This window comes from Xiphophorus couchianus, chromosome 9, assembly GCF_001444195.1.
Source record: "Xiphophorus couchianus chromosome 9, X_couchianus-1.0, whole genome shotgun sequence".
In the NCBI taxonomy this organism is placed as follows: domain Eukaryota; kingdom Metazoa; phylum Chordata; class Actinopteri; order Cyprinodontiformes; family Poeciliidae; genus Xiphophorus; species Xiphophorus couchianus.
In genome coordinates this window covers 16,759,485-16,781,796 of record NC_040236.1, presented here as the reverse complement: position 1 = coordinate 16,781,796, position 22,312 = coordinate 16,759,485, and the positions used below count along the sequence as shown (strand labels likewise).

At 38.1% G+C, this 22,312-nt stretch overlaps 1 protein-coding gene across 10 annotated transcripts in view; it reads left to right on the top strand.

Annotated features, from left to right (window-relative positions):
* Nucleotides 1–22,312, top strand: part of unc13a (unc-13 homolog A (C. elegans)) — a 46,808-nt gene extending 24,496 nt beyond the window's left edge. For 2 of the 10 annotated variants that reach the window (XM_028027082.1, XM_028027089.1), the window contains 24 exons: nt 613–776; nt 907–1,060; nt 1,214–1,282; nt 1,635–1,724; nt 1,824–1,958; nt 3,604–3,737; nt 3,852–3,937; nt 4,229–4,355; nt 4,432–4,528; nt 5,036–5,179; nt 5,285–5,362; nt 5,498–5,575; nt 6,811–6,899; nt 6,989–7,135; nt 7,404–7,527; nt 9,539–9,544; nt 12,074–12,103; nt 14,126–14,182; nt 14,320–14,400; nt 14,625–14,772; nt 16,106–16,162; nt 20,151–20,243; nt 20,959–21,118; nt 21,370–21,658. In XM_028027082.1, coding sequence (XP_027882883.1) covers nt 613–776; nt 907–1,060; nt 1,214–1,282; nt 1,635–1,724; nt 1,824–1,958; nt 3,604–3,737; nt 3,852–3,937; nt 4,229–4,355; nt 4,432–4,528; nt 5,036–5,179; nt 5,285–5,362; nt 5,498–5,575; nt 6,811–6,899; nt 6,989–7,135; nt 7,404–7,527; nt 9,539–9,544; nt 12,074–12,103; nt 14,126–14,182; nt 14,320–14,400; nt 14,625–14,772; nt 16,106–16,162; nt 20,151–20,243; nt 20,959–21,118; nt 21,370–21,658 — 2,637 coding nt within the window. Of the gene's footprint in view, nt 1–612; nt 777–906; nt 1,061–1,213; nt 1,283–1,634; nt 1,725–1,823; nt 1,959–3,603; nt 3,738–3,851; nt 3,938–4,228; nt 4,356–4,431; nt 4,529–5,035; nt 5,180–5,284; nt 5,363–5,497; nt 5,576–6,810; nt 6,900–6,988; nt 7,136–7,403; nt 7,528–9,538; nt 9,545–12,073; nt 12,104–14,125; nt 14,183–14,319; nt 14,401–14,624; nt 14,773–16,105; nt 16,163–20,150; nt 20,244–20,958; nt 21,119–21,369 lie in introns of all 10 variants that reach the window. The other 8 variants (XM_028027091.1, XM_028027084.1, XM_028027090.1 and 5 more) reach the window with 6 other exon arrangements.

The following is a 22,312-nucleotide window of genomic DNA, read 5'->3' as shown; positions in this document are numbered from 1 at the left end:
TGATTAGGAACTTGTGACTACAATAAGAGCGATAATGTGGCAATGGTCCTTTCCAGATTAATATCCCATGGAGTATTCTTTTCTCTAAAGAAACTAGTCCCTGTCCTACAAAGCGAAGACAGACGCTTTTATGTTCTGACTCTGTGCAGAAGAAAAAATCACCTGATTGATTGTAGATGAATCTCGGATTTCAGTGGAGTCATTGCTCGGCTCATTACTCAGCAGATCTTATTAGGTGAACCTTAAATGATATATGATCATACTTATTGCTTCAGATAAGTTCTCATAAACTCACCCTGTGTGTGTTTCAGTGGTTTAACATTTATGGTCTGCACAGCAGCTTCTTCTGGCCTCTTAATGTAGTTTCATGGTACTTCATACATTATAACCAACAGACATAAAGGACTGAGAGCTTGCACTATGCTACCTATACAGTGTATGAAACCTAATTACGCCTCAGTAAACCACTGAGATGTGAAAAAATTATTGAATTACTTTTCATTCATTTCAAACCTCTGTACTGTATATTTCCCATGTTCATCTTTGTTTCTTATTGTTTTTCTCCTTCAACCTCTCTCACTTTACTTTGTTTCTGTATTTTTTTTTCTGTAGAATCTCTTTCATTATGTAACAGATATCCAGAATAATGGTGTGGTGAAGATCCCTGATGCAAAAGGAGATGATGCTTGGAAAGTTTATTTTGAGGAAACTCCCCAAGAAATAGTAGACGAGTTTGCCATGCGTTACGGAGTGGAGTCCATCTACCAAGCCATGACGTACGATTCTAAGTTAAAAATCTAAAAATATCAATACATATAAAGAGGACCTAGAATATGATTTTGTGCAGTAATGTGTTGAAGCCGTTGAGATCCGGTGTTTGCTCATGGTTTCATTTCTTATTTACAGTCACTTTGCCTGCTTGTCATCCAAGTACATGTGCCCAGGTGTGCCTGCAGTCATGAGCACCCTGCTGGCCAACATCAACGCCTACTACGCCCACACCACCCAGGCAACCAACAATGTTTCTGCTTCTGACCGATTTGCTGCTTCAAACTTTGGAGTGAGATACTAAAATATCTATATGCTACATACATATTTTATTCATAGAATAAATATGTGCTCTTCTATTCTTATGGAGGTGGGGGATATCTTTTTGAATAAATTTCTCATTCAAATTCTTTAAGTCTTTCATCCTGTTTTGTTTTACCCACAGAAAGAGCGATTTGTCAAGCTTCTAGATCAGCTGCACAACTCTCTAAGGATAGACCTCTCCATGTATCGAGTAAGATTGCTCTTTCTTTTCAGGAAGTACACACTCACACACATAATTCTCATTATGTCTTCTGCATCATCAATTTTTACTCTCCCTTTTTGGAGAAACACTAAAAACAAGAGGCATTTTGTTAATTAGAGTGACATTTCTTCTCAAACTTACACACGCACATCCAGGAAACACCACCCACCCACACAGCAAGCTGAGATCTCACTGGCGGTGAAAATTGTGTGACAGGGCTGGATCTTGCACATAGACACACTAGATAAAGGCTAATGTGAAATGTTACATTGAGGTTTAGTGTTTTTGTGTGTGTGTGTGTGTGTGTGTGTGTGTTGTTTTTTTTCTCCTGTGACCGCAGAATAACTTCCCGGCCAGCAGCCCTGAGAGACTACAGGATCTCAAATCCACAGTTGACCTCCTCACCAGTATTACCTTCTTCAGAATGAAGGTGCGGTCCCCTTCAAAGTCTCACTGTGAAACATGGTCAGACATCATGTCAATAGATAGGTCATCTGGTTTGACTGCATTGTTTTGTTTGTGTTTTCAGGTTCAGGAGCTCCAGTCCCCACCCAGGGCCAGTCAGGTTGTAAAGGATTGTGTGAAAGCCTGCCTCAACTCCACCTACGAGTACATCTTTAATAACTGTCACGAACTCTACAGCCGCGAGTACCAAACAGACCCAGTAAGAGGCAACAGCACTGGACTGACTGACTCCCTAAAATGATTTATATAATCTCTGACATATCATCAAATTTACTAAAACTTTTGATTTTGTATGTGCTACTATGTTGGTGTAGGGCAAGCATGCTATACTTGAGACAAAGACACATAATTCTACCCTGTAATATACTGTATTTAAGTAAATAAATTTTCACTGTCTTTTATCAGCTTTAAAACTGAGAAAGAAGTAGGACACTCCTCTTCCTGCATGTCCTGCATGTTGTAAATGTTTCCCTGCTCAAACACTTTTGATTTCAATAAATGTGTTAATAGCAGGCTCCTGCAGAACCTTTTGTCAGAATGAGGAGATAATTGAACTACGGCATTTGAATTGGGCATGTTGTCGCAGGCCTAGATGTAAAATGTAAAAAGCACCAGACCTGGGGAATCACAATTGCACACCCTGGATGTGGACAGTTTTTATAGCGCCAAAATATGAGCAAATATAGTTCACTTCAGTTTTATTTAGTCTCCCTGAATCACATAACCTGGAGCTCATTCGGAAAGTTAACTTGGTGATCATTAAAAACAGCACTTCCTTGTAGCAAAAAAGAACAAAAGGATTTGTCCTTGTTGGGACTTCATTTTTTCTCACTAATTAAGCTGTCCTTATTTGATGTGTTAAAAGCACTGTGACTGCTCTGCGTGTATGCCTTTTATATGTGCTGAGCTCTTGTTATCTCTGCAGTCTGTATATGCCAGGCTCTTCAATCCAAAATTTCTACAGGGAATTTCAACACGGATGTCTAGAACTTGTTTCAAGCGTTCATTAAATCGCCCCCCTTTGAATTTCAAATAGGCATTTTTCCCTTTGAATAAAACATTTCATCCTCAGGGATGTGGCAGCATTTTGCGGGAAATGTCTGCAAGATAATTCTTTCCCTTTTTATCCCTGCAGCTTTTTTTTCTTACCGCACATCTTAAACTACTTCAAACCCTGGAGAATTCGACCCTTCTCTCCACAAACCCTTTTAACTTTTGGAAAATTCAAGTTGACCTTTACATACTTTGGCTTACTGATTATCTTCTCCAGTAACAGAGACTGTTACAATGCAAACTTCATAGGACTTTATTTAAAAAGTATTTTGAATATATTCTTTAAATTAATTTACATTTAAATTGTAATTGTGATTAACACAGCATTTCAACTTTTAAGATCAACACTGTATTCTTTTATTTCTCCCTTTTTCTACAAATGTATTTTGTAATTTGAGAAATCATCAGAAGTACTTCCTGAAATACTTTGCTAAAATTATTCTTGTTATCAAGAAAGTTGATGAAGCTAGTGACCTGAGTCCAACTGTGACAAAAGAGGAAAGACTCTTAAGTTTGCAGCTCACATAAAATAATGAAGCTTATCTAATTCTAAATGGCAATTTATAATGACAAGCTGAAAATGAATATACATGAAAAAGATTTGCAGTGCCTATACAGGACAGGTCAAAATGAAGAGTACTCTCATATAAAAATGTGTTTATGTCAAAAAATATATGCAGTTATGCATGACTTGGGAGAAACAGTCATATTAACTAGTAAAACTTTTTAAAAGTTAACAGAGAGCCAACACTGTTGACTTCAGTGATAAAAGTTGCTATATTTTGTTCCAGGCCAAGCAGGGCGCTGTGCCTCCTGAGGAGCAGGGACCCAGTATAAAGAACCTGGACTTCTGGTCCAAACTCATCACACTTATTGTTTCCATCATTGAGGAGGACAAAAACTCTTACACTCCCTGCTTAAACCAGTATGTATCAATAAAATTTAAGCAAACGAATGGTAGATCAGTTTTGGCTTCATAACATTAGAGTAGCTTTCTTTAACTCGATGAGTTTCATGTTCTTTGTTCTTCTCCATCAAGATTTCCCCAGGAGCTCAACGTTGGAAAAATAAGTGCCGAAGTAATGTGGAATCTGTTTGCTCAGGACATGAAGTATGCAATGGAAGGTGAGTTGAAATCAAATGTTCAGTATGTGAACTGTTAAAGCCTGATATAGAGATATTTATATGGACAGTGAACTTAATATTTTTACAGAAAATATCTGTTAGTCTTCCAGTTTCAGTTCGTCAGGCAAATTTCTGTATTAACGCTGGACATGAGTACATAAAAATGCAAATGATGATGAATGACGATTTCATTTAATAAAAGAAAAGCAGAAGTAGAAGTCAATTTGCTGCAGAACTGTTGTAAGTTAAGGAAGACATCTGAATGGATTTATGTTTTCTGTCTTTTTTCAGAACATGAGAAAAACCGCTTGTGTAAGAGTGCCGATTACATGAACCTGCACTTTAAGGTTAAATGGCTGTACAACGAATACTGCAAAGACCTTCCCTTCTTCAAGAGCCGAGTGCCTGAATACCCTGCGTAAGTATCATCATTTTTGTAAGAACAAAAGTTAACATGTGGCGCAAATATGTGTGAGCATGTTTGGGTTCTGCAGGTGGTTTGAGCCGTTCGTCATCCAGTGGCTGGATGAAAATGAGGAAGTCTCTCGTGACTTTTTACACGGGGCTTTGGAGAGAGACAAAAAAGATGGGGTAAGGTTTCAGATTCTTTTATTATCTTTCAAAGCTTCATCTTCCTTCTGCCTTCCCCCAAAACCTTTCCTCTCTACTTCAAGCAACAGGGAAGAAATTCTGTTGCAGTAAGGCATTGCTGGCTTTATTCTACAGTTGTAAGTGCATGAAAGCTGTCCTCACCTCATTACACAGACTCCCCTTGGTCACACTGAGACACCCCATCCAATTAGAGAGCAGGTGCTAACCAGCCAATTACAATGAGGCCGACAATCCCCCCACCTGTTACCGGCAGCCTGTTGAACTGTCTGGTCTCAGGAGTTGGACACTCAGTGACAGACATCAAAGGATCGGTTTAATATAGCACCTGTTTCTCAGCCTACATGGTTTTAGTTGGGCAAAGATTACATTTCCCCACATTTTTGTATCCTGACTTTCTTCCTGCTGCAGATTCATTAATCTCTAATTCATAATTTACATTTTTTCATGCTTTTTAATTTTCTTAGCCCATGTTTTTCTGCTCTGCAGTTCCAGGTCACATCAGAACATGCTCTCTTCTCTTGTTCGGTGGTGGATGTGTTCTCCCAGCTCAACCAGAGCTTTGAGATCATCAGAAAGTTAGAGTGTCCAGATCCACAGATCGTAGGACATTACATGAAGCGATTTGCCAAGGTAGATTGATCGCGGGTGTTTCTTGCAGCTCATTCCTCACTTTCAAATTTCAAAGCAAAAAAAAAAAAAAAACAAAGTTAAACATTCTTTATGTGTATTTTGCAGACCATCAGCAATGTTCTTCTGTCCTATGCTGATATCATTTCCAAGTTGTTTGCCAACTATGTTACCATGGAGAAAGTGGTAAGTGATTAATTGAGCCTGCATAAAGTATTTATTTTTATTTTATATAGGAAAACAATTTGTTTTACCAAAAACAAATGAACAGATTTGTCTTGAAAGATCTTAGTTCAGACACATATAAACTCTTATTTTCAGCCCTGCATTCTGATCAACAACATCCAACAACTGAGGGTTCAGTTGGAGAAAATGTTTGAAGCCATGGGTGGAAAAGACGTGAGTAACTCTGCCACATGGGCGCCTACTATTTCATACTAGAGGGACCTTTACTCAATACTTTTGATCCTTTGTGTTTCCATTTATGACCATCTTAGCTCAAGTGAAGTTTAAATTGTTATAAAAAGTCTTTATTTTGCTATAATCTGTTAGCTTATTCCAAAGTTTAGTAAAAAAATCATTTTAGTTGGGCTAAAATACCATTTGTAATTTTATGTTAAGTAATACTAGACCTAATCCATCAGTCAAATTTAGCATTTATTATCAATCCAGATCCCTTGACAGACAACATGCGGTGAGATTTTAGCTGTTTTTGGGAAAACCTATAGAGACATAGTTAAAATTTTTGTAAACTGAGGGAAAGTTTAAGAAATCACAAACTACATAGAGTCTGTATAATCTGGATGTTGGCCATCGTTGGACTAGTCCAGAATAATACTTGTCTCTTTTGCTATGGGCCTGATTTAAAAAAAAAAATAATAATAATAATAATAATCAAAGTTTTCTCATATTCAAAAAACGGAATAAAGGTTTAATTAGTCCCAAATTATGTTCTAAAGACTCTGTTCAGAGGAGCGTTATACATTTCAGGTTTGATCAGTCGAAGTATTTTAGATTTTGAACTTGAGATGATAAAATGCAGCCCAGACACCTTATACTGTCACCAGTAAAGTGGAGAAAAAATATTGCATTTGCAAGTGTGACAGTAAACCCAGCTTTTAACTGCTTAAACTATAATGGTGGAGTCCATAAATAAAACTGAGAAGGAAACTAAAGGACAACTTCACACTCGAGCAGTGAAGCTCACTGAATTTTCACATCTTTTTACAACAGTTTTATTGGTTATATAAGCTTAAATGTTTAATGTAAGACAAAATTAACGGGATTATTATATGAATAGTTAGAATCAGCATTGGAGCCAGACTTGATGCTGTTTTTATTGAGGCAAATAAAGGAGACATTCAGCAGACATGATAATAAATACAATAATAAAATGTATAGAAAGTCCTGAAAGATGTGAACCAGCTATAATATTTTAACACTTTTGACCAAAAAAATATTAAACAAAAAAATAAAATGCATTTAAAATGTAGATTTCTTTGATTTATCCAGTTACTTTGCTTGTTATGTTTTTTTTATTATCTAATAAAACAAAAATAACATTTTAGTAAGTGATCACTTAGAACTGTTTCTATTATAAAAGTTGTACTTGTGCATTTGTGTTTCTGATTTAGCTGTGTGTGGAGGCCAGTGATATCCTGAAAGATCTGCAAGTGAAGCTCAACAATGTCATGGATGATCTGAGCAGAGTCTTTGCCGTCAGGTGGAAATTCACCCACACTCACTTGAACCACATCATAGATTGCTGCCAGACATATCTCACGTAAAGCTGCATTTTGTTTTGCGCCATAGTTTCCAGCCTCACATTGAAGAAAATGTGAAGCAGATGGGCGACATCTTGGCTCAGGTGAAAGGGACGTCGAATGTAGGGAACGCCAGCAGTGTGGCCCAGGACGCCGACAACGTCTTGCAGCCAATCATGGAGTTCCTGGACAGCAAGTAAGGCAGTTTGGCATTTTCATCTAATCTAAAGAAGGATTAAAGTTAAGGTTCTGCAGTGAGGAGATAAATAAGTGATCCAGACACATAATTATTCAACATATTTGTTCCTGTTTCTACTGACATCCATGTATTTTGAAATCCATTGTTATTATATAGCCATTCACTCTGCTGCAAGATACTGATGTTCTTGGAAGCATAACAATGTTTTCTTAAAAATGTTGTGTTGACAGAGTTCTAGTATTTATCATTATCTCTTTTTTTCCAGCCTCTCTCTGTTTGCTAAGATTTGTGAGAAGACTGTCCTAAAACGTGTGTTGAAGGAGCTGTGGAAGCTGGTAATGAACACCATGGAGAAAACCATCGTTCTGCCTCCACTCACAGACCAAACGGTGAGAGCTCAGACAAGTATGAGTGCACAGGGAGAATTATGCAAAGCTGCATATTAATTACCTGAAACTCTGGGTTTATTATACCAAATAAACACTGCATGCAGGCAAAAACAAATATGTGCTTTATATTTCTAATGTGAATAAATACTCATGCATTCAGACCATCTTTGCAAACAGCTAATATCAGTGTTGTGTAACATTTTTAATGTCTTAAAGTCACAGTGAATGTTTCTGTGACCAAAAATGAAAAGTTTCCGTCTTTTGATTTTTATCACAGCATAAAGGAAATAATTAGTAAAGCAAGAATCATATATAACACATGCCAAAGCATGTGCTTACACACACTAAAGGCTGAAGGAAGGACTCAATGAAAAGGGAGAAAGTGGATAACAAAAGAGGAAACGTGTGTGTTGCTGTTCAAGATGGGTCCTATATTTACAAAAGATCAAACTGCTTTTGCTTTGCTTTTACATGCCACCCAGCTCTCTTCTCCTCCTTCCATATACAGAGTATTCAACATTGCCACCAGTGTCTTTGTTCATTCGAGCAACCAAGATCGGGTATTTTAATAAAGAGTTCAGGGAAAATGGATTGCACCATATCATTTCAGCATCAGCTCATGGCTGCTCTCCAGAGTGTCACCCTACAAATATTTGGAGAGAATCCTGCTTTATGAGTGGTTTGCAATAGTTTGGCTTAAATTTGTTTGCCCTAAGGATCTGGCCCACTTCCAAAAAGACTGTTACATTATGGAAAGCAGCCTCTTTTTTCCTTATTATTTTGCTTTGTTTTATATATATATATATTTATATATGTTGTTTATGTTGGGTTTTTTATCTAAAGAGCCTCATATCACTGAAAATAAAGTTACTATATTTAGTTATGATACATGGCATTGCAGACGTCGGTTGTATTACAAGCACATACTGTGCTTTATGAATATTTTCATACGCCCTGAAATTATTTTTTCATTACAACTATCTGACATTATTTTGTTGGGATTTTATGTGTTAGACCAATATAAAGTAGGGCATAATTGAGAAGTGGAAGGAAAATATATATATTTTTTTATTTATTCAGAAACTCTTTGTTCTGGAAGTTGCCAAATTAGGAAATAAAGTCCACTTGTGTGTAATTTTATTCCAGTATGAACACAGCAGCTTTGTAAAGTTCTCAGAGGTTTGTTAGTGAAAATTATTACATGAATAACACGATTAAGAACAACAAAATAAACTAATTTAGTTGTGATGAATGTTTAAAGCAGGATTAGATTAAAAATGATATCTCAAACTTTGGGTGTCCGTCAGAGTTCTTCTCAATCCATCGTCCCTCAATTACAAAGAAGATAGTGCAACTGAAAAGTAACAAAAAATATGTCCGTTCTTGTAAACTGACAAAAAAATATTCAGAGAAGCCAAGAAGTGCATGCCAACTCTGGAGGGACTGCAGAGATCAACAGCTCAGGTGGGAGACCTGACTGCTTTTTCTCTTATGCTCCATAAATCTGGAAGAATGACAAGGAAAAGCCATTGTTGAAAAATACAGTATATGCCGCTCTTTCTGCGCTTTAATTTGTGGAAATTTTTTAAAACATGTCCTTTAACAATTATGTTGTATTCCTGTCACAAAAAGTCCCAATAAATTCTGCTGAATTTACAGTGGTAGTGTGACAAAGCATGAAAAAGTTCAGGGAGTATGAATACTTTTGTTCTGTAGGTTTCCCGATTAATTAACTGAAAGGAAAAAAGAAAGCTAAATCTATAAAATCTATTAAATCATCACATTTACTGAGACAGATTTTGCTATAAAAAAGAGAATTATTTTGGCTAACTCAGTTTTCACCTGCACTCAGCTCAGACTCCATGCAGGTGTTAGACAGTCCACAAACCTTCAGCCTGGGAGCCCAAACATGTGTTTTTGCTTGATGTGGGGCTCTTTGCAGCTTGACTGACCCTTCTTTCTGATTGTTGTTGTGGTTATTATTACATCCTGCTCCGCTCTCCCTCCACAGATGATTGTAAGTACAGCACTCCTGCGTGTCTGTCTGTCTGTCACAGTGGTCGAATATCTGCTTTATGTGGCTGCCACCCGTTCCTCCCGTTTTTGCGTAGCTCCATTACTCCCTCCTCACAATTTCTCTGCTCCAATCTGCTCTGTCTCTTACTATTCCCTTAGCTCTGTCTCTTGTTTGAGAGGACAGAAGCATGGTGCATTCCTGAATACGTCTCATAGGTGCCACTCTCCCGCAGTAATCTTCATCTATCAGTACCCCCTTCTCTGCTTTCTTTTCTTCCTCAAACAGGAAGTGGTACTTCTCTTTTCCGCCTGGTCTTGCCTTGTTTCTTCTCATCCAATGTGTCCTGTTACTGGGACTTCAGTGGGATGACCCTGATCTCTCGGTTTCTTGGTATCGGGAGTCTTGACCCCATCACCTGCCCCTTTTTCCTTTGTCCTCTATCTCTTTTACCCGTTTAAACTGCCCTGCCCTCCTATCCGTTACTGTGGGTTTGTTGCTTGCATCTGATCTATTTCAACACTTCAGTTTTCTCTCGGTTTGCTGTACAACACTGTACTCCACTGTATGTCTCTGCAGACCTGTCATGTTGGTCTGTCCTGGTTTAGTTTCATGTTATGTTGTAACAACGTGGTGCTGTATACAGTACTGACATGCAAACTGTTATTTCCTAAAAGAAATTACTGTCCGTATAGTTCAAAACTATGGGCTGACTTAATGTCCTATTTCTTTTGGTTTTCACCTTCGCTTGATTCCTCCAGGAAGTAATCACTGATATGAAAATTTCAGCCAATATGGATGCTGCTGTTACGGCCGATAATCAGTATTAGCAAATTTTATATAGATAATATATATTATCCTACACTTTTGATACTAAGTAAAAGCAACCACACTGCCTACACTGTTTTTCTGATTTATTTAAACAGCCACATATTCCTATGTTGCATCCCACATAGCCAACCCTTTTCCCTCCAGAAACACAAATACCAACACTATGGAAACCAACATTATATCAGCCTAGTTTTACTTATCGGACTGATACCAACATGTTAAAAAATTACTAACATCGGCCGATAACAACGTAGATGCTGATGTAGATTAGGAAAACCTACAATATTTACTCATATTGCTGCCATCTCTAGGTTTTTTACTATTGTGCTGCCCTAACAATTAAAATAACTCTCAAATATACAGCAATACATTGTAACAATCACAAAACGAGGGAAGAACCCAGTCATGCACAGGTAGTACATGCAAACTTCTTTCAGAAAGGTTCTGGTTGGGAGTCAAATCTAGGACAATCTTGCTACAAGATACAAGCTGCAGCACCATGCAGTACCTTATTCAATCAAAAGTACAAATAACATCACAAGCAGTTCTTCACTGTAGTTGTGCAAATAAAATTTGCCACACCTTAAAAATTTCAGTTCTTTTAAATAAAAAATCCACCTCTTAACTACATTTTAGGGCTTCTGAGTTTTTTTAAGCATCTTTTGGTCTTTCTGGGGGAATTTGTCAAGCTGAGACAGTCCTTCACTTGTAGACTATTTTCTAGATAGTGAAATTGCTGATTTGAAATTAGTTTGTGTTTTCTTAATTCCCTTACCAATCTCTTAAGCTACTATGGCATTCTTAATGAAGTTCTCAGACAAATCTTTTCATTTTACCCTGGGATTTGAGCTCACTTCAACAGTCAGGATCACACCAAGTTAAATGAGGTTTCAATGGGGCAAACCCCTTCAAGATAATAAGTAACAATATGCTAATCAAATTCACCCGATGTGATTATCCTGTGTGCCACTTTTGGTGACAGTAAATGTAGCGATCTTCTAATTTATTCCACACCTGAAATTTCAGTTTATGCTTTAAATCTTATCCATTATAAAAGGTTTGTTCCTTAGTTTTTATTTATTTGCTGTACTTGAATTTCTCAGTATTGCAATGATTGGTTTTAAATACCCATGTCACCAGGTACAGTACAGACCAAAAGTTTGGACACACAGTTGTGTCCAAACTTTTGGTCTGTACTGTATGTTATAAAAACATAAATTTGTAAGATTTATTTGATTCGAGTCAAGTATACTGTAGAGGCTTTTGCTAAATTACTTATTCTCTGTCAGACATACATTAATCAAGTTACTTAGTCTTTCAACATATAAAAAATTAGTTACTTTTAGATATCTTCTTATGTTATTAACACAATCCATTTCGCTTCTGGGTGCTCCTTGGTACTTTTTTGTACTATGAAGTATGGAGTTCAAAGGTGGTACTTGCATATTTGTATGAATCTTGCTATTCTTGTTGTATTACTGTTCTTCTTGGCCAAGAGTCAAATCTAAGAGCACAAATTATGGTGTTGCTTTAGAGAGCAAAGTGTCACTAACTAAAAAAGACATCTCTGGTTGTGATGAGTGTCCTTTGTGCATTTTGCTAAGCAATGTAGCTCACATCCCATGTAGCAAACGAGAGTAAAGTAAGACAGCAGCAGGGACTGGCCATTGCTCCGAGTATTAACCACTACTCTCTTTCCAGGGGAGGCTGAAGAGTGCTTCTCACAGTGATGTAAGGACTAAACTCCTTCAGATCAATGTGTCTTGTCTCTCTCTATGTCCTTTCTCTGTGTCTCTGTCTCTCAGCTCTCCAGTCCAACAAAGCAGTAGAAATATAGATTTTGTTTTTCTACTTGTACACAATTTGGTCTTTTTTTTAAGCAACGTATAGTTTGACTGTACACTCCCATTGTAAGTCACAAACTACTGTATGAGTGACTTTAAGGCATATTAATTTGGGGGCTTTTCTAAACTTATTCATGTGGTTATTCTAACAATCTCAGTGTGTGGATTTTTCCAGATCTACTTAAGGTCAAAATTTAAATATGGGCTGAAACAAATTGCAAATTGCCTTGTCAAATTGCAAAAAAATAAAACTAGATGCTTTCAGTAGTTGTCACCAATCTTCTGTCAGCATTAGGGTTGTATATTTGACCACTCTTGGATCGAATTTGTAGCGTTACTTTAAATCGATTTAGTGTGCTGGAATAGACCTGATTTTAAGTTATACTCCCTGAATCTTCATTAAGTTTGAAAATGGTGTAATTTTCTAACAGCTTAATGTTAGCATGCAACATTCTGTCCTAAAGTAGTTTTTGTGTGGAGGAAAGGAAATTTGTTAGGTTCTTCAAAAACAACACAGCAAGAACTTTGGCTCAGGCCTGTCGTAACCTGGTTGCTAATAGAACACCAGCATCTCTGTCCACAAATAAAACTTGTTTAATAATAACCCTTGCTTTAGAGAGTGCCAATATAGAAAAAGAAGAATGCGATGCAAAATAAACTCTGCAGATCAACTAATCAACTGGACAAGCCAAATGCTTTTTAGAGGAAATTTTTATTGAGCTATTTGGCCAAAATGACAAGAAGAATGTTTGATATACTCACAGCAATATAATCACAATCAGTCATAGTAGCAGATGCAAATTTGATGGAATAATAAAGGAGGAGTGAATACAAATTCTTCAACTTTACTGCAAATCAGTGGGAAAATAATTGAAACCTGAAAACAAATAGCAGTATATACTTATTTTTTCATGTAGCTGAATAGAAACTTGTACACTGACTTCTTGTTTTGAAGATTCATTGAAATTATGTGCAGTTCTGTTAGTCCATGAAGTCTGTGAATGAATGCTATAAAGAAATCTATAATATCTTTAAAAGCCCTAAATTAATATGACTTTCATGCCAGTGATGAGTGTTTGTAAGCGTCTGCCTTTTTTCAGTCAAAAATAGCATCACAATGAATTACGAAAAGCTTAGTGAAACACAAAGGCAAATAAATCTTTGTTTTACCAGTAGCTGCACATGAGACGCCTCTGTTCAATTATTTGACAATACAGCAGGAAAAATGGATTTCTCTAAACTATCATACAGACTGGTGCTGGTCCACTTGGGAATGTCAGAGACAAAATAAACACTCTTTGTTTTTATTGCAAAATTTCTCAGCAGCCTATACTTTTCTCAGTTTTCAATGATTCACAGCCACTTAACACCAGTTTGGTGCACCCCAATATCAAACTTTTAAAGCTTAAAGAAACATTGATTAGAAGGTGCTGTTTGCAGCACTTACCAGATCCTCTTACCAGAGTACTGCATTAGCTGGAGGATTTTCTTTGCTTTCACCACAGTGTAACTGCACAGCTGCTCTGTAACAGTGTGTGTTTGTGTGAGATCATGTTTGTTCTTCTTTCTTCCCCCTCCTTTGAGCTGAGCCTCTTTCCCTTTGTACTGTGTGTCTGTGTGTGTGTGTGTGGGTGTGTGTGTGTGTGTGTGTGTGTTTGTTTGTGCAGCAGAGTGTAATGTTGTGGTATGAATAAAACACAGATAAGTGTTATAGGAGCACTTGAAGGAAACTACCATGACATGAGTAAAGCTGCTTAGAGTGAATGTTTATACTTTAGATGTGTATGTGTCAGAAACGTTGCTGTCCTCTGTGTGACACTAAGCCCTATAGTCCTGTTTTCTTAGAATACTAAACAAGTCTTACTTTACTTATCTACCTTTCTACCTCCTCTTCCTCCGTCTCTTTCAGGGCACTCAGCTCATCTTCAACGCTGCCAAGGAGCTCGGACAGCTGTCTAAACTGAAGGTACATTAATTTTATACTCTGGAGTTTGGCGCCGCTGCTTCAGCTAAAAGATTTAATCTGTTATTAAATATCAAGATTAGATAATGACTAGAGATTTGTCATTTTTTGCATCATTTCATTGCAATTGTACTATTTAGGAGCACATGGTACGTGAAGAGGCCAAAGCACTATCACCCAAGCAGTGTGCTGTGATCGAGCTGGCTCTGGACACCATCAAGGTAATCCTTATGCTTTCTGTTACCTTACTGTAGATAGGATAATTTCATCCTAAGCTACATCCTTTCAAGGCACAAGGTACAAGAAAAGCTGTATTAGAAATCTGTTTCTTTCTAATTTACTAATGTAAATTAGAAATGACACCTACAAATAGTTTATTTTTGTTACGTAAAATTTAATTAAAGTATAATTAATCTGTTTTGTGGTTTATCTTGCTGCATAATAGCAATACTTCCATGCTGGTGGTGTGGGCCTGAAGAAAACTTTCCTGGAAAAAAGTCCTGACCTGCAGTCTCTCCACTACGCCCTGTCCCTCTACACTCAGGCCACTGACAAACTCATTAAGACCTTTGTCCAGTCGCAAAATGCCCAAGGTAAACTAAAGTTTTTTTCTACCTTTAAGTGTTTCTATTTGGACATTATAAATCTAATTTATTGTACCACTGACACGTCTTTAATCTTTTCACATTTTGTCATTTTACAACCACAAACATCAATGTATTTCATTTGGATTTATGTGGACATAATTGTGAAGTGTAAAGTAAAATAATATATGGTTTATACTTTTTTTTTAAACTACAATCATTTTCTGAAAATGGAAAAGTATGGCATAACTGAAAACCTACAAGGTTGTCCACCTAAACTTACTAAACAGCCAATGAGTTTGTTTCAATAGCTCAAAGTTCAGACCTAAATCCAACAAGATTTGAGTATTGCTCTTCACAAACTATGTCTATCTAGTTTTATGGAGCTTAAACTCTTATGCAAAGATATATTTACATACGTTTTAGTCAAAATGTGTGTAAAGATAAAATTAGCATAAAGATGTGCCACTGTCACTGCAACTGAATGTGAATGTAGGTCATGCCTTCCACATCTTAGCTCTGAAAATAAATTTCCAAAACAATGTATCAGTTTCTTTTCATTTAAAAATATGTATTTTGTTGTGTTAGCCTGTCGCATCAAATTCCAATAAAACGTTTGTAGTTCTAAGCTGCTTCTCATGGGTTTGCCCAAATAGGCTTTCTATCTGGGCAAACCCAGGTAAGGCTACCATGGAAACCATGAACAAAACCATGTGGTTCCCATATTGTTGTTCACATTTATCCAATATGGGACCCACCCAGGTATGTTGTCTGGGAAATCTGTGTCTTGGAGATTGCAGAACCAAACTGTGTAGACAAGTATTATTTTCTCATGCTAAGCTTTTTCCTAGCCGAACAGGAAACTCTGAAAAAATATTTTGAACATATGTACCAGTTACCTGCTGTGGGGAAAAAAATATATATATCCATAATATCCACCATTTCTGATCTCTTACTCACTGTAGTTTTGTTGCTCAGTCTCTGTCACACCATCAGATAAGCTAAGTAGCAGCCATTGTCTCTGTGTTAGCTCTCAAGCTGACACACTGAGCACCGCTCAGAGGGATGCCACTTCAATGGATGAGTTATTCAACTTTAACTCTGCAAAATGCTAAAGAAGATTTTACAGATTCGCCTGTGTTTAAAACCATCTGCACAATGCTTCTTAAAAGGAAAACATCGGTGTTAATAAATAGAAATAACAGTTTTTCCTATTTTAATGAAAATGCTGATACATGTTGGTCTGTTTTTACAACACTGTGATTCTGAACTTGAATCCCTGCAAACCTCTTATTTCTGCGTCTTTCTCCTTTCTCCTCCTCCTGCCCCGTCTGTGGGCCAGTGTTCGGCGGGAAGGGGGTGAGATTCACCACTAGTGAGGATGTTTACCCAGAAAAGGGTATGTGGCTCTCAGGCTCAGGCCCTGAGACATCTGAGACCATCAGAAAGTTTCCAGATCAAAGCCCAACTCCCTTCACCTCCAACCTCCCTCAACCCCTCATATGCATCCAGAACCCTTACAACTCCTGCCTGCTCAAACTCATCCCAGCAGAGAAATGCAATGCACAAAATGAATAATACACTCTTACTTCGCCCGCCACACCAGTAGGATTCTTATGCATTCATGCATGTAACATGAACGCTGATGTCTGTATGTACTGCAGTGAATACATACGCCACTGACAGTATGTATGAGCAGACACTGAAGCATGATGGACAGACATCAGGAAAAACATGATGGAAATGCATTAAACTGTGGAGCAATTCTGATGTAGCATGAAATTATCAAGAAAGGCCAGCGTGCCAAATGGGTCTGTGTGTGTGAATGAATGAGCAATGTGACTATTCCTTCCCTTAAGGTGTAGAAGTACAAAGTAATCCTGGTTAATGATGAGAACCACAGAGGAAATCCCCTTTGTTCTGCAGAACTGCCCCTTTCTTTGTGCTGGAAATGAAAAACGACAAATAAGGATGAATAAGGTTCTTGTTAAGAAGATGATGGCTGCCGGCTCATTTTGTCTGGAAGGGCTCCCTGCCCTTGTCTGCTCTATCATCAAACACAAACAAACACAAAGAGACCTCGACTCATCTGCATGATGCAAACTGAGCAAATCAAAAATATTCCCCTGGGTCAGCTGATTCAAATTCTGTCAGTTTAGTTTAGCATAAAAACCTGTGACTCTTCTGCATTCAGCAGATTTGCACACTTGTACAGAGCATGCGTGAAGCTGGATGCATTCAGTGAGCATTTGCGTGCATCTTCTTTAATGCCTTGATGATCATGAGATGCTGGATTTCAGGCACTCAGCTAAGTGTGAAATGGCCAGAGCTGCAGCAAAAGCCTGTCACATTTTGAGTGTTTTCTTCTGGAAAAAATACCAGGGAGAAGAAAATCCATTCTTTGTTCATAATTGCTTATCCTTGCAAGGTCACAGGGTGTCTGTCCAGCAGTCATTGGGCAAGTGTGTACCCCCTGTACAGGTCGCCAGTACATCACAGTGCAGGCAACAATGCACACAAATTTATAACTGAGCATAATTTAGAGATCAATTAATCTAATAGTTATGACTTTGAACTATGGTAGGAAGCTAAAGTACCAAGGGAGAACATGGGGAGAGTATTTAAACTCCATGCAGAAAGACGTTAGGCTGGGATTCGAGCCCTGAACTTTCTTTACATGAAAAGAAAATGCAATAAAATTAATTTTTGACAACTTCCGAAACATAAACACAGATTACCTAATGTTAAAATGTCCCTATTTTCAGTGATGTAGATTTTAACTTTTATAATAGAATAGTTAAACTACCTTTTACCACACTGCTTAAATGCCAGATTCAGTTCTGCATAACTACTTAAGTGTAAAAAAAGAAATCTGTGGGACAAATAAATATGCAATGATAATGGTGCTGATTGTCTACACACTGCAAGTATAAATCTACTTTATCCCTTACTGACATAAGTGAAGAGTCATGGGAAGATGCAATATTTTATTTTCTGCTGTTTTTCCTGAAGAGGAAAATAGTTCAGCTTCTTGGAGCATTTTTCTTCTTATTTGCCAGCAAAGTTTCTTTCTCATCTTCCGTGAACGTCCCCCTCAGAATAGACAGCGCCAGATGGATGGCTGCTGCTCTCTTTGGTCCTGTTGGCAGATCAACCACCACAATCCCATAATGCTCCCCAGAGAGCCGCAGAGAGATGCATGCCAGGAACACTCTGCCGTCTAACTCCCACAGACACCTTGTTTAGTGGGTGACTGGTTAAAACACACACACACGCTTCTAGTTGTTGAGCGAAGACACTAATTAAAACATTAAAAATGAATGTCCATCTGTCACTGTATCCTTCTGGAGGTGTATGTGAATGTAAACCACTTGCAGCACACACACAAAAACAAAAGCAGAAAGATGTGTCCACTGTCTCCTGATTCAATCCATTAGGGCAAGACAGAAACATCATCCGAAATCAGTCTAACATCTGGAGGAACCAGGCAGTTTGTCTCCAAGAGAGCCTCACTGAAATGGAGAGTTTATTTAAATTGGTTAGTTTCCTGGCATGGACCTGACTTTTAATCATAGTCTATAAATTGTCTACAAGTTTGAGGATGAAGGTCATTGTAGAAGCTTGATGCTGTTCTGCTTTGCTCAGTCCAAAACTAGCTGAAACCATTGGTTTGTTGAAACGCCGAAGTATGTCTAAGATTCAAGGTCTGACTCAACCTCTCGGTCTTTAGATTAAAGGAAATTACTTAGGCTGCAACAGAACAACACTAAAACTGCTCAAGCTTAAAAGGATCGTAAATTGAAACACTGCTAGTATTCAACAGTCAATGTTCATGAAGAAACTTGTCAAGAGGCTGAGAGGCTGTCGACTGACAAAGAGGCATCTCCTCCAAAGCCAACACCTTGACTGAATTTTTTACCGTCTGGAGAAAATGGGTCAGACAAAAAAAAAAAAAAAACATTTGGAAGCTAAACTTTGTTTTGAAGCGGTGTCTGTGCCAGGATACCAACCAATTTAAATGAGCTCTACTATTTAAGAAGACTGATCAAAAATCTAGTCAGTATTAAGCGACAAGCTTGTTGACTGTAAAAACCATGTAGTTATAGTTTATCAGTAAACTGATAAGGGACTTTTATTGATTATAAATGAGGTTGTGTAAAAATAGCATATTTGTGCACAACGGTCTTGTTTTTACAATTACTGTATTCCAATCTTTCTACCCTGGAAAAAGAACTGTTTAAATGTATCCTTAAAGGTCAAATGACATGCATGCCCATGAGTGTCCATCTGTCACTAATGACTCTTGAATCTGGTGCTGGTGGAAGTTCATGACAAAATTACAAATAAAGCTAAGAGTACTATTAGCTATACAAGAAACATAAACCATGACAACCTGCCTTCACCATGATTGGGTGAAGGCAGTATATGGTGTGTGCACCTGTATAGATCCGTCTGAGCATGAGCTGACTTGATCTTTATCAGGACGTATTGCACACTATCAACTTACCCTCTGCAACATATCTCATTTCTTCTTCTCTGCCTCTTACTAACCACCCTGCATCTATACAGATACTGTGTATCTATAACTATGACCGGGTACAATTCAAAATTGTACAGTGTATCTGGAAAGTACTCATCACGTTTCACTTTCCTACATTTTGATAATTTACAGCATTGTTACAAATTGTACTAGATTAGACTCCCATTATAACAATGGGGGAAAATGTTGAGTGTTTTACAAATTTATAAAAAATTGGAAACCAAGAAATCACAGCCTTTGCATAATATGTTGTTGATCCACTTTTGGCAGCAATTACAGCCTCGAGTCTTTTTGAATATGATGCCACAAGCTCAGCTCATCTCTCTCTAGCCTGTTCTTCTTAGCATCAAAAGACTACATCTTTATCCAATGTTTTACATTTGCACAGTTCAGCTGCATACTGTATGTAAACGCTGTTGCCTTGAGTCAAGGCTTCATCTTTAAGCTCTTTTGTATTGTGGCTTCAGAGCTGCAAGAGAAATTTCTACGCCTCCATAACTGGTTGTATTTCTGCTCCTCAGCACAAATAAAAAAAAGCAGTCCTGCTTTTATCAAACACCTTTGCCCACTCATAGCCTCAATGGCTAATTCTCCACTTGAAGACCACGACATGTTCTTAATCGGATCCTTGTAGTCTATTTTATTTCCTGCTGTTACATTATCTATGTTGTATAAAACTACAAGGGAAACGATCTGCAAATTTTTGTTTTTCAATCCAGCCTACAAAGAGAAAATGGTCATGAGAGCCCTGTGGCATCTGCTAATATTTGGCTAGTGATACGAGGTGGGTTTTATTTCTTATGCAAAGTCTTAATAGTTTTTCGTTTCTCCATTTTTTTTATGTCAGGCACCGGAGTGGACGACGCTGTGGGCGAAGTGTCCATCCATGTGGAGGTTTTCACTCATCCAAACACCGGCGAACATAAAGTCACAGTGAAAGGTAAAGTTTTTTTTTTCACACTCACAGACAAAATAAAAGCGAAACTACTTTTTCAAAAGCTTGCCATGGGACAAACGTAAAATAGAGCTGTCAAATAAAAATATGAACATGCAAAATATATCCACACCTGTGAAACTGCTGCTCACACTGCAACCACATACCTCAAAGTGTTTTAGTATTTGGATGTTTTGTGGTGCACCAAGATGATTTTCTAAATAAAAATATAAAAATATGTTATGCATTAGTATTTAGCATCTTGTTTTTGTTGCAATTAAAGTGCAAGTCTAAAGCACATGTTTGTTTTTTCTCTATTTGGCTCATTCCATCATCATCTATGCATTTCAGTGTATGGTCATGTGTTGATAGATTTGCAGTTGTGCAATGACTGATTTACGGTATATATCTACATATATTTAATTGCACTGGATTTTATATAAGGGTATCAGAGTAAATGGCAAAGTGTTAAAGTTCATGGGGTATGAATAATTTTGAAATTATTCTCTTCCTCTACTTTCACTCTCTGGGCAAGATGCTGCATCTAGGCAGCAAGAAAGCACCAGGATTTTCCTGTTCACTCTCTGCTTCTCACGACTCCACAGTGTCACACGTTTTTTGTTTTTTTTGCATTGTTTTTTTTCCGCATGAGCCTCTTTCTCATCATCACCCACGCCTTCCCTTTCACTTTCCCTCTTTTTTTGTCTCCTCTCTGCCTCAGTGGTGGCTGCCAACGACCTGAGGTGGCAGACGCAGGGAATATTCCGCCCGTTCGTGGAGGTCTACATCATCGGTCCCCACCTGAGCGACAAGAAGAGGAAGTACGCCACCAAGTCGAAGAACAACAGCTGGGCTCCCAAATACAATGAAACCTTCACTTTGTAAGTTGCTGGTGATGTCACTAATCTTACAGAAGGTTTAAGATTGTCTGTAAAAAATATGGACAAGAGTAATAAGTGATATCATATGATAGTGAATTTAAATAGTTTTTTTTAGTTCATTTGTATTGTTTTAACTACAAAGTGTGGGGCTGGAAAAGTTTGAAAACTTTTTTTTTAAAATGCTTGAAAAGTGTTTGAATTTTAAAGTGGGAAAAGCGTACGAACCCTGACTCACTCTCCCTGCTCTGCAGCACACTGAGCAACGAGGTGGGTCCAGAGTGCTACGAGCTGCAGGTGTGTGTGAAGGACTACTGCTTCGCCCGAGAGGACCGCACCGTGGGCATGGCCGTCCTGCAGCTCAAGGATGTGGCCTCCAAGGGCAGCGCCGCCTGCTGGCTGCCGCTGGGTAAGCGCATCCACATGGATGAGACAGGCCTCACCGTCCTGCGCATCCTCTCCCAGCGCAACAACGACGACGTGGCCAAAGAGTTTGTCAAGCTCAAGTCCGACCAGCGCTCTACAGAGGAGGGCCGTGGTTAAAAAAAAAAGACGAAAATGTCAAAGTGGGGCTTAAAACGCCATGTCTGGAGCTCAGTCAGACAGCCACTGCCCTGCGGCTCTCCTGAGTCACCGCAAGTCACTGCCAGGATAATCCAGAGTTGTAAAAGCACAGATAAGACAGGAGGCACCACACACTCAGTCCTGTAAATACTTTTATTCCAGTGGCGAAGACGCAAAGCAAAGACGAGCATCACCAAGTCCACCAGTGTCTTTATTGTTGCTGATGTGTTTTAATCATCCTTTTTGATTAGCGATACAGTTTCCCTATTTGTCGTGGAGAAACACACACCCTTACTTGAGCGATCAGGTGGAGAAATGTCTTGTAGCCTCTTAGTATTTTTAGCCATCTTTCTCACTTTCTTTTTTTTAAGTTTCTGCCCTGTCATCCCTTCCCTGGTGTGTGCCCACTCAGAGAAGGGACCGCAAGTGCCAACAGATAATTACTGAAATATGCCAAGACCATTCCCAAGCACAACAGGACCGACCGTCCAGCCGACACACAACGCAAACAGGCTCAAAACATTCCAGATATCAGAAACAAAGCACTTTTAGTTTATCACTCAAGTTTATTACTTTCTTATTCTAGATCTATATTTATATTTAAATAATTCTATATATGAACATGCATATATA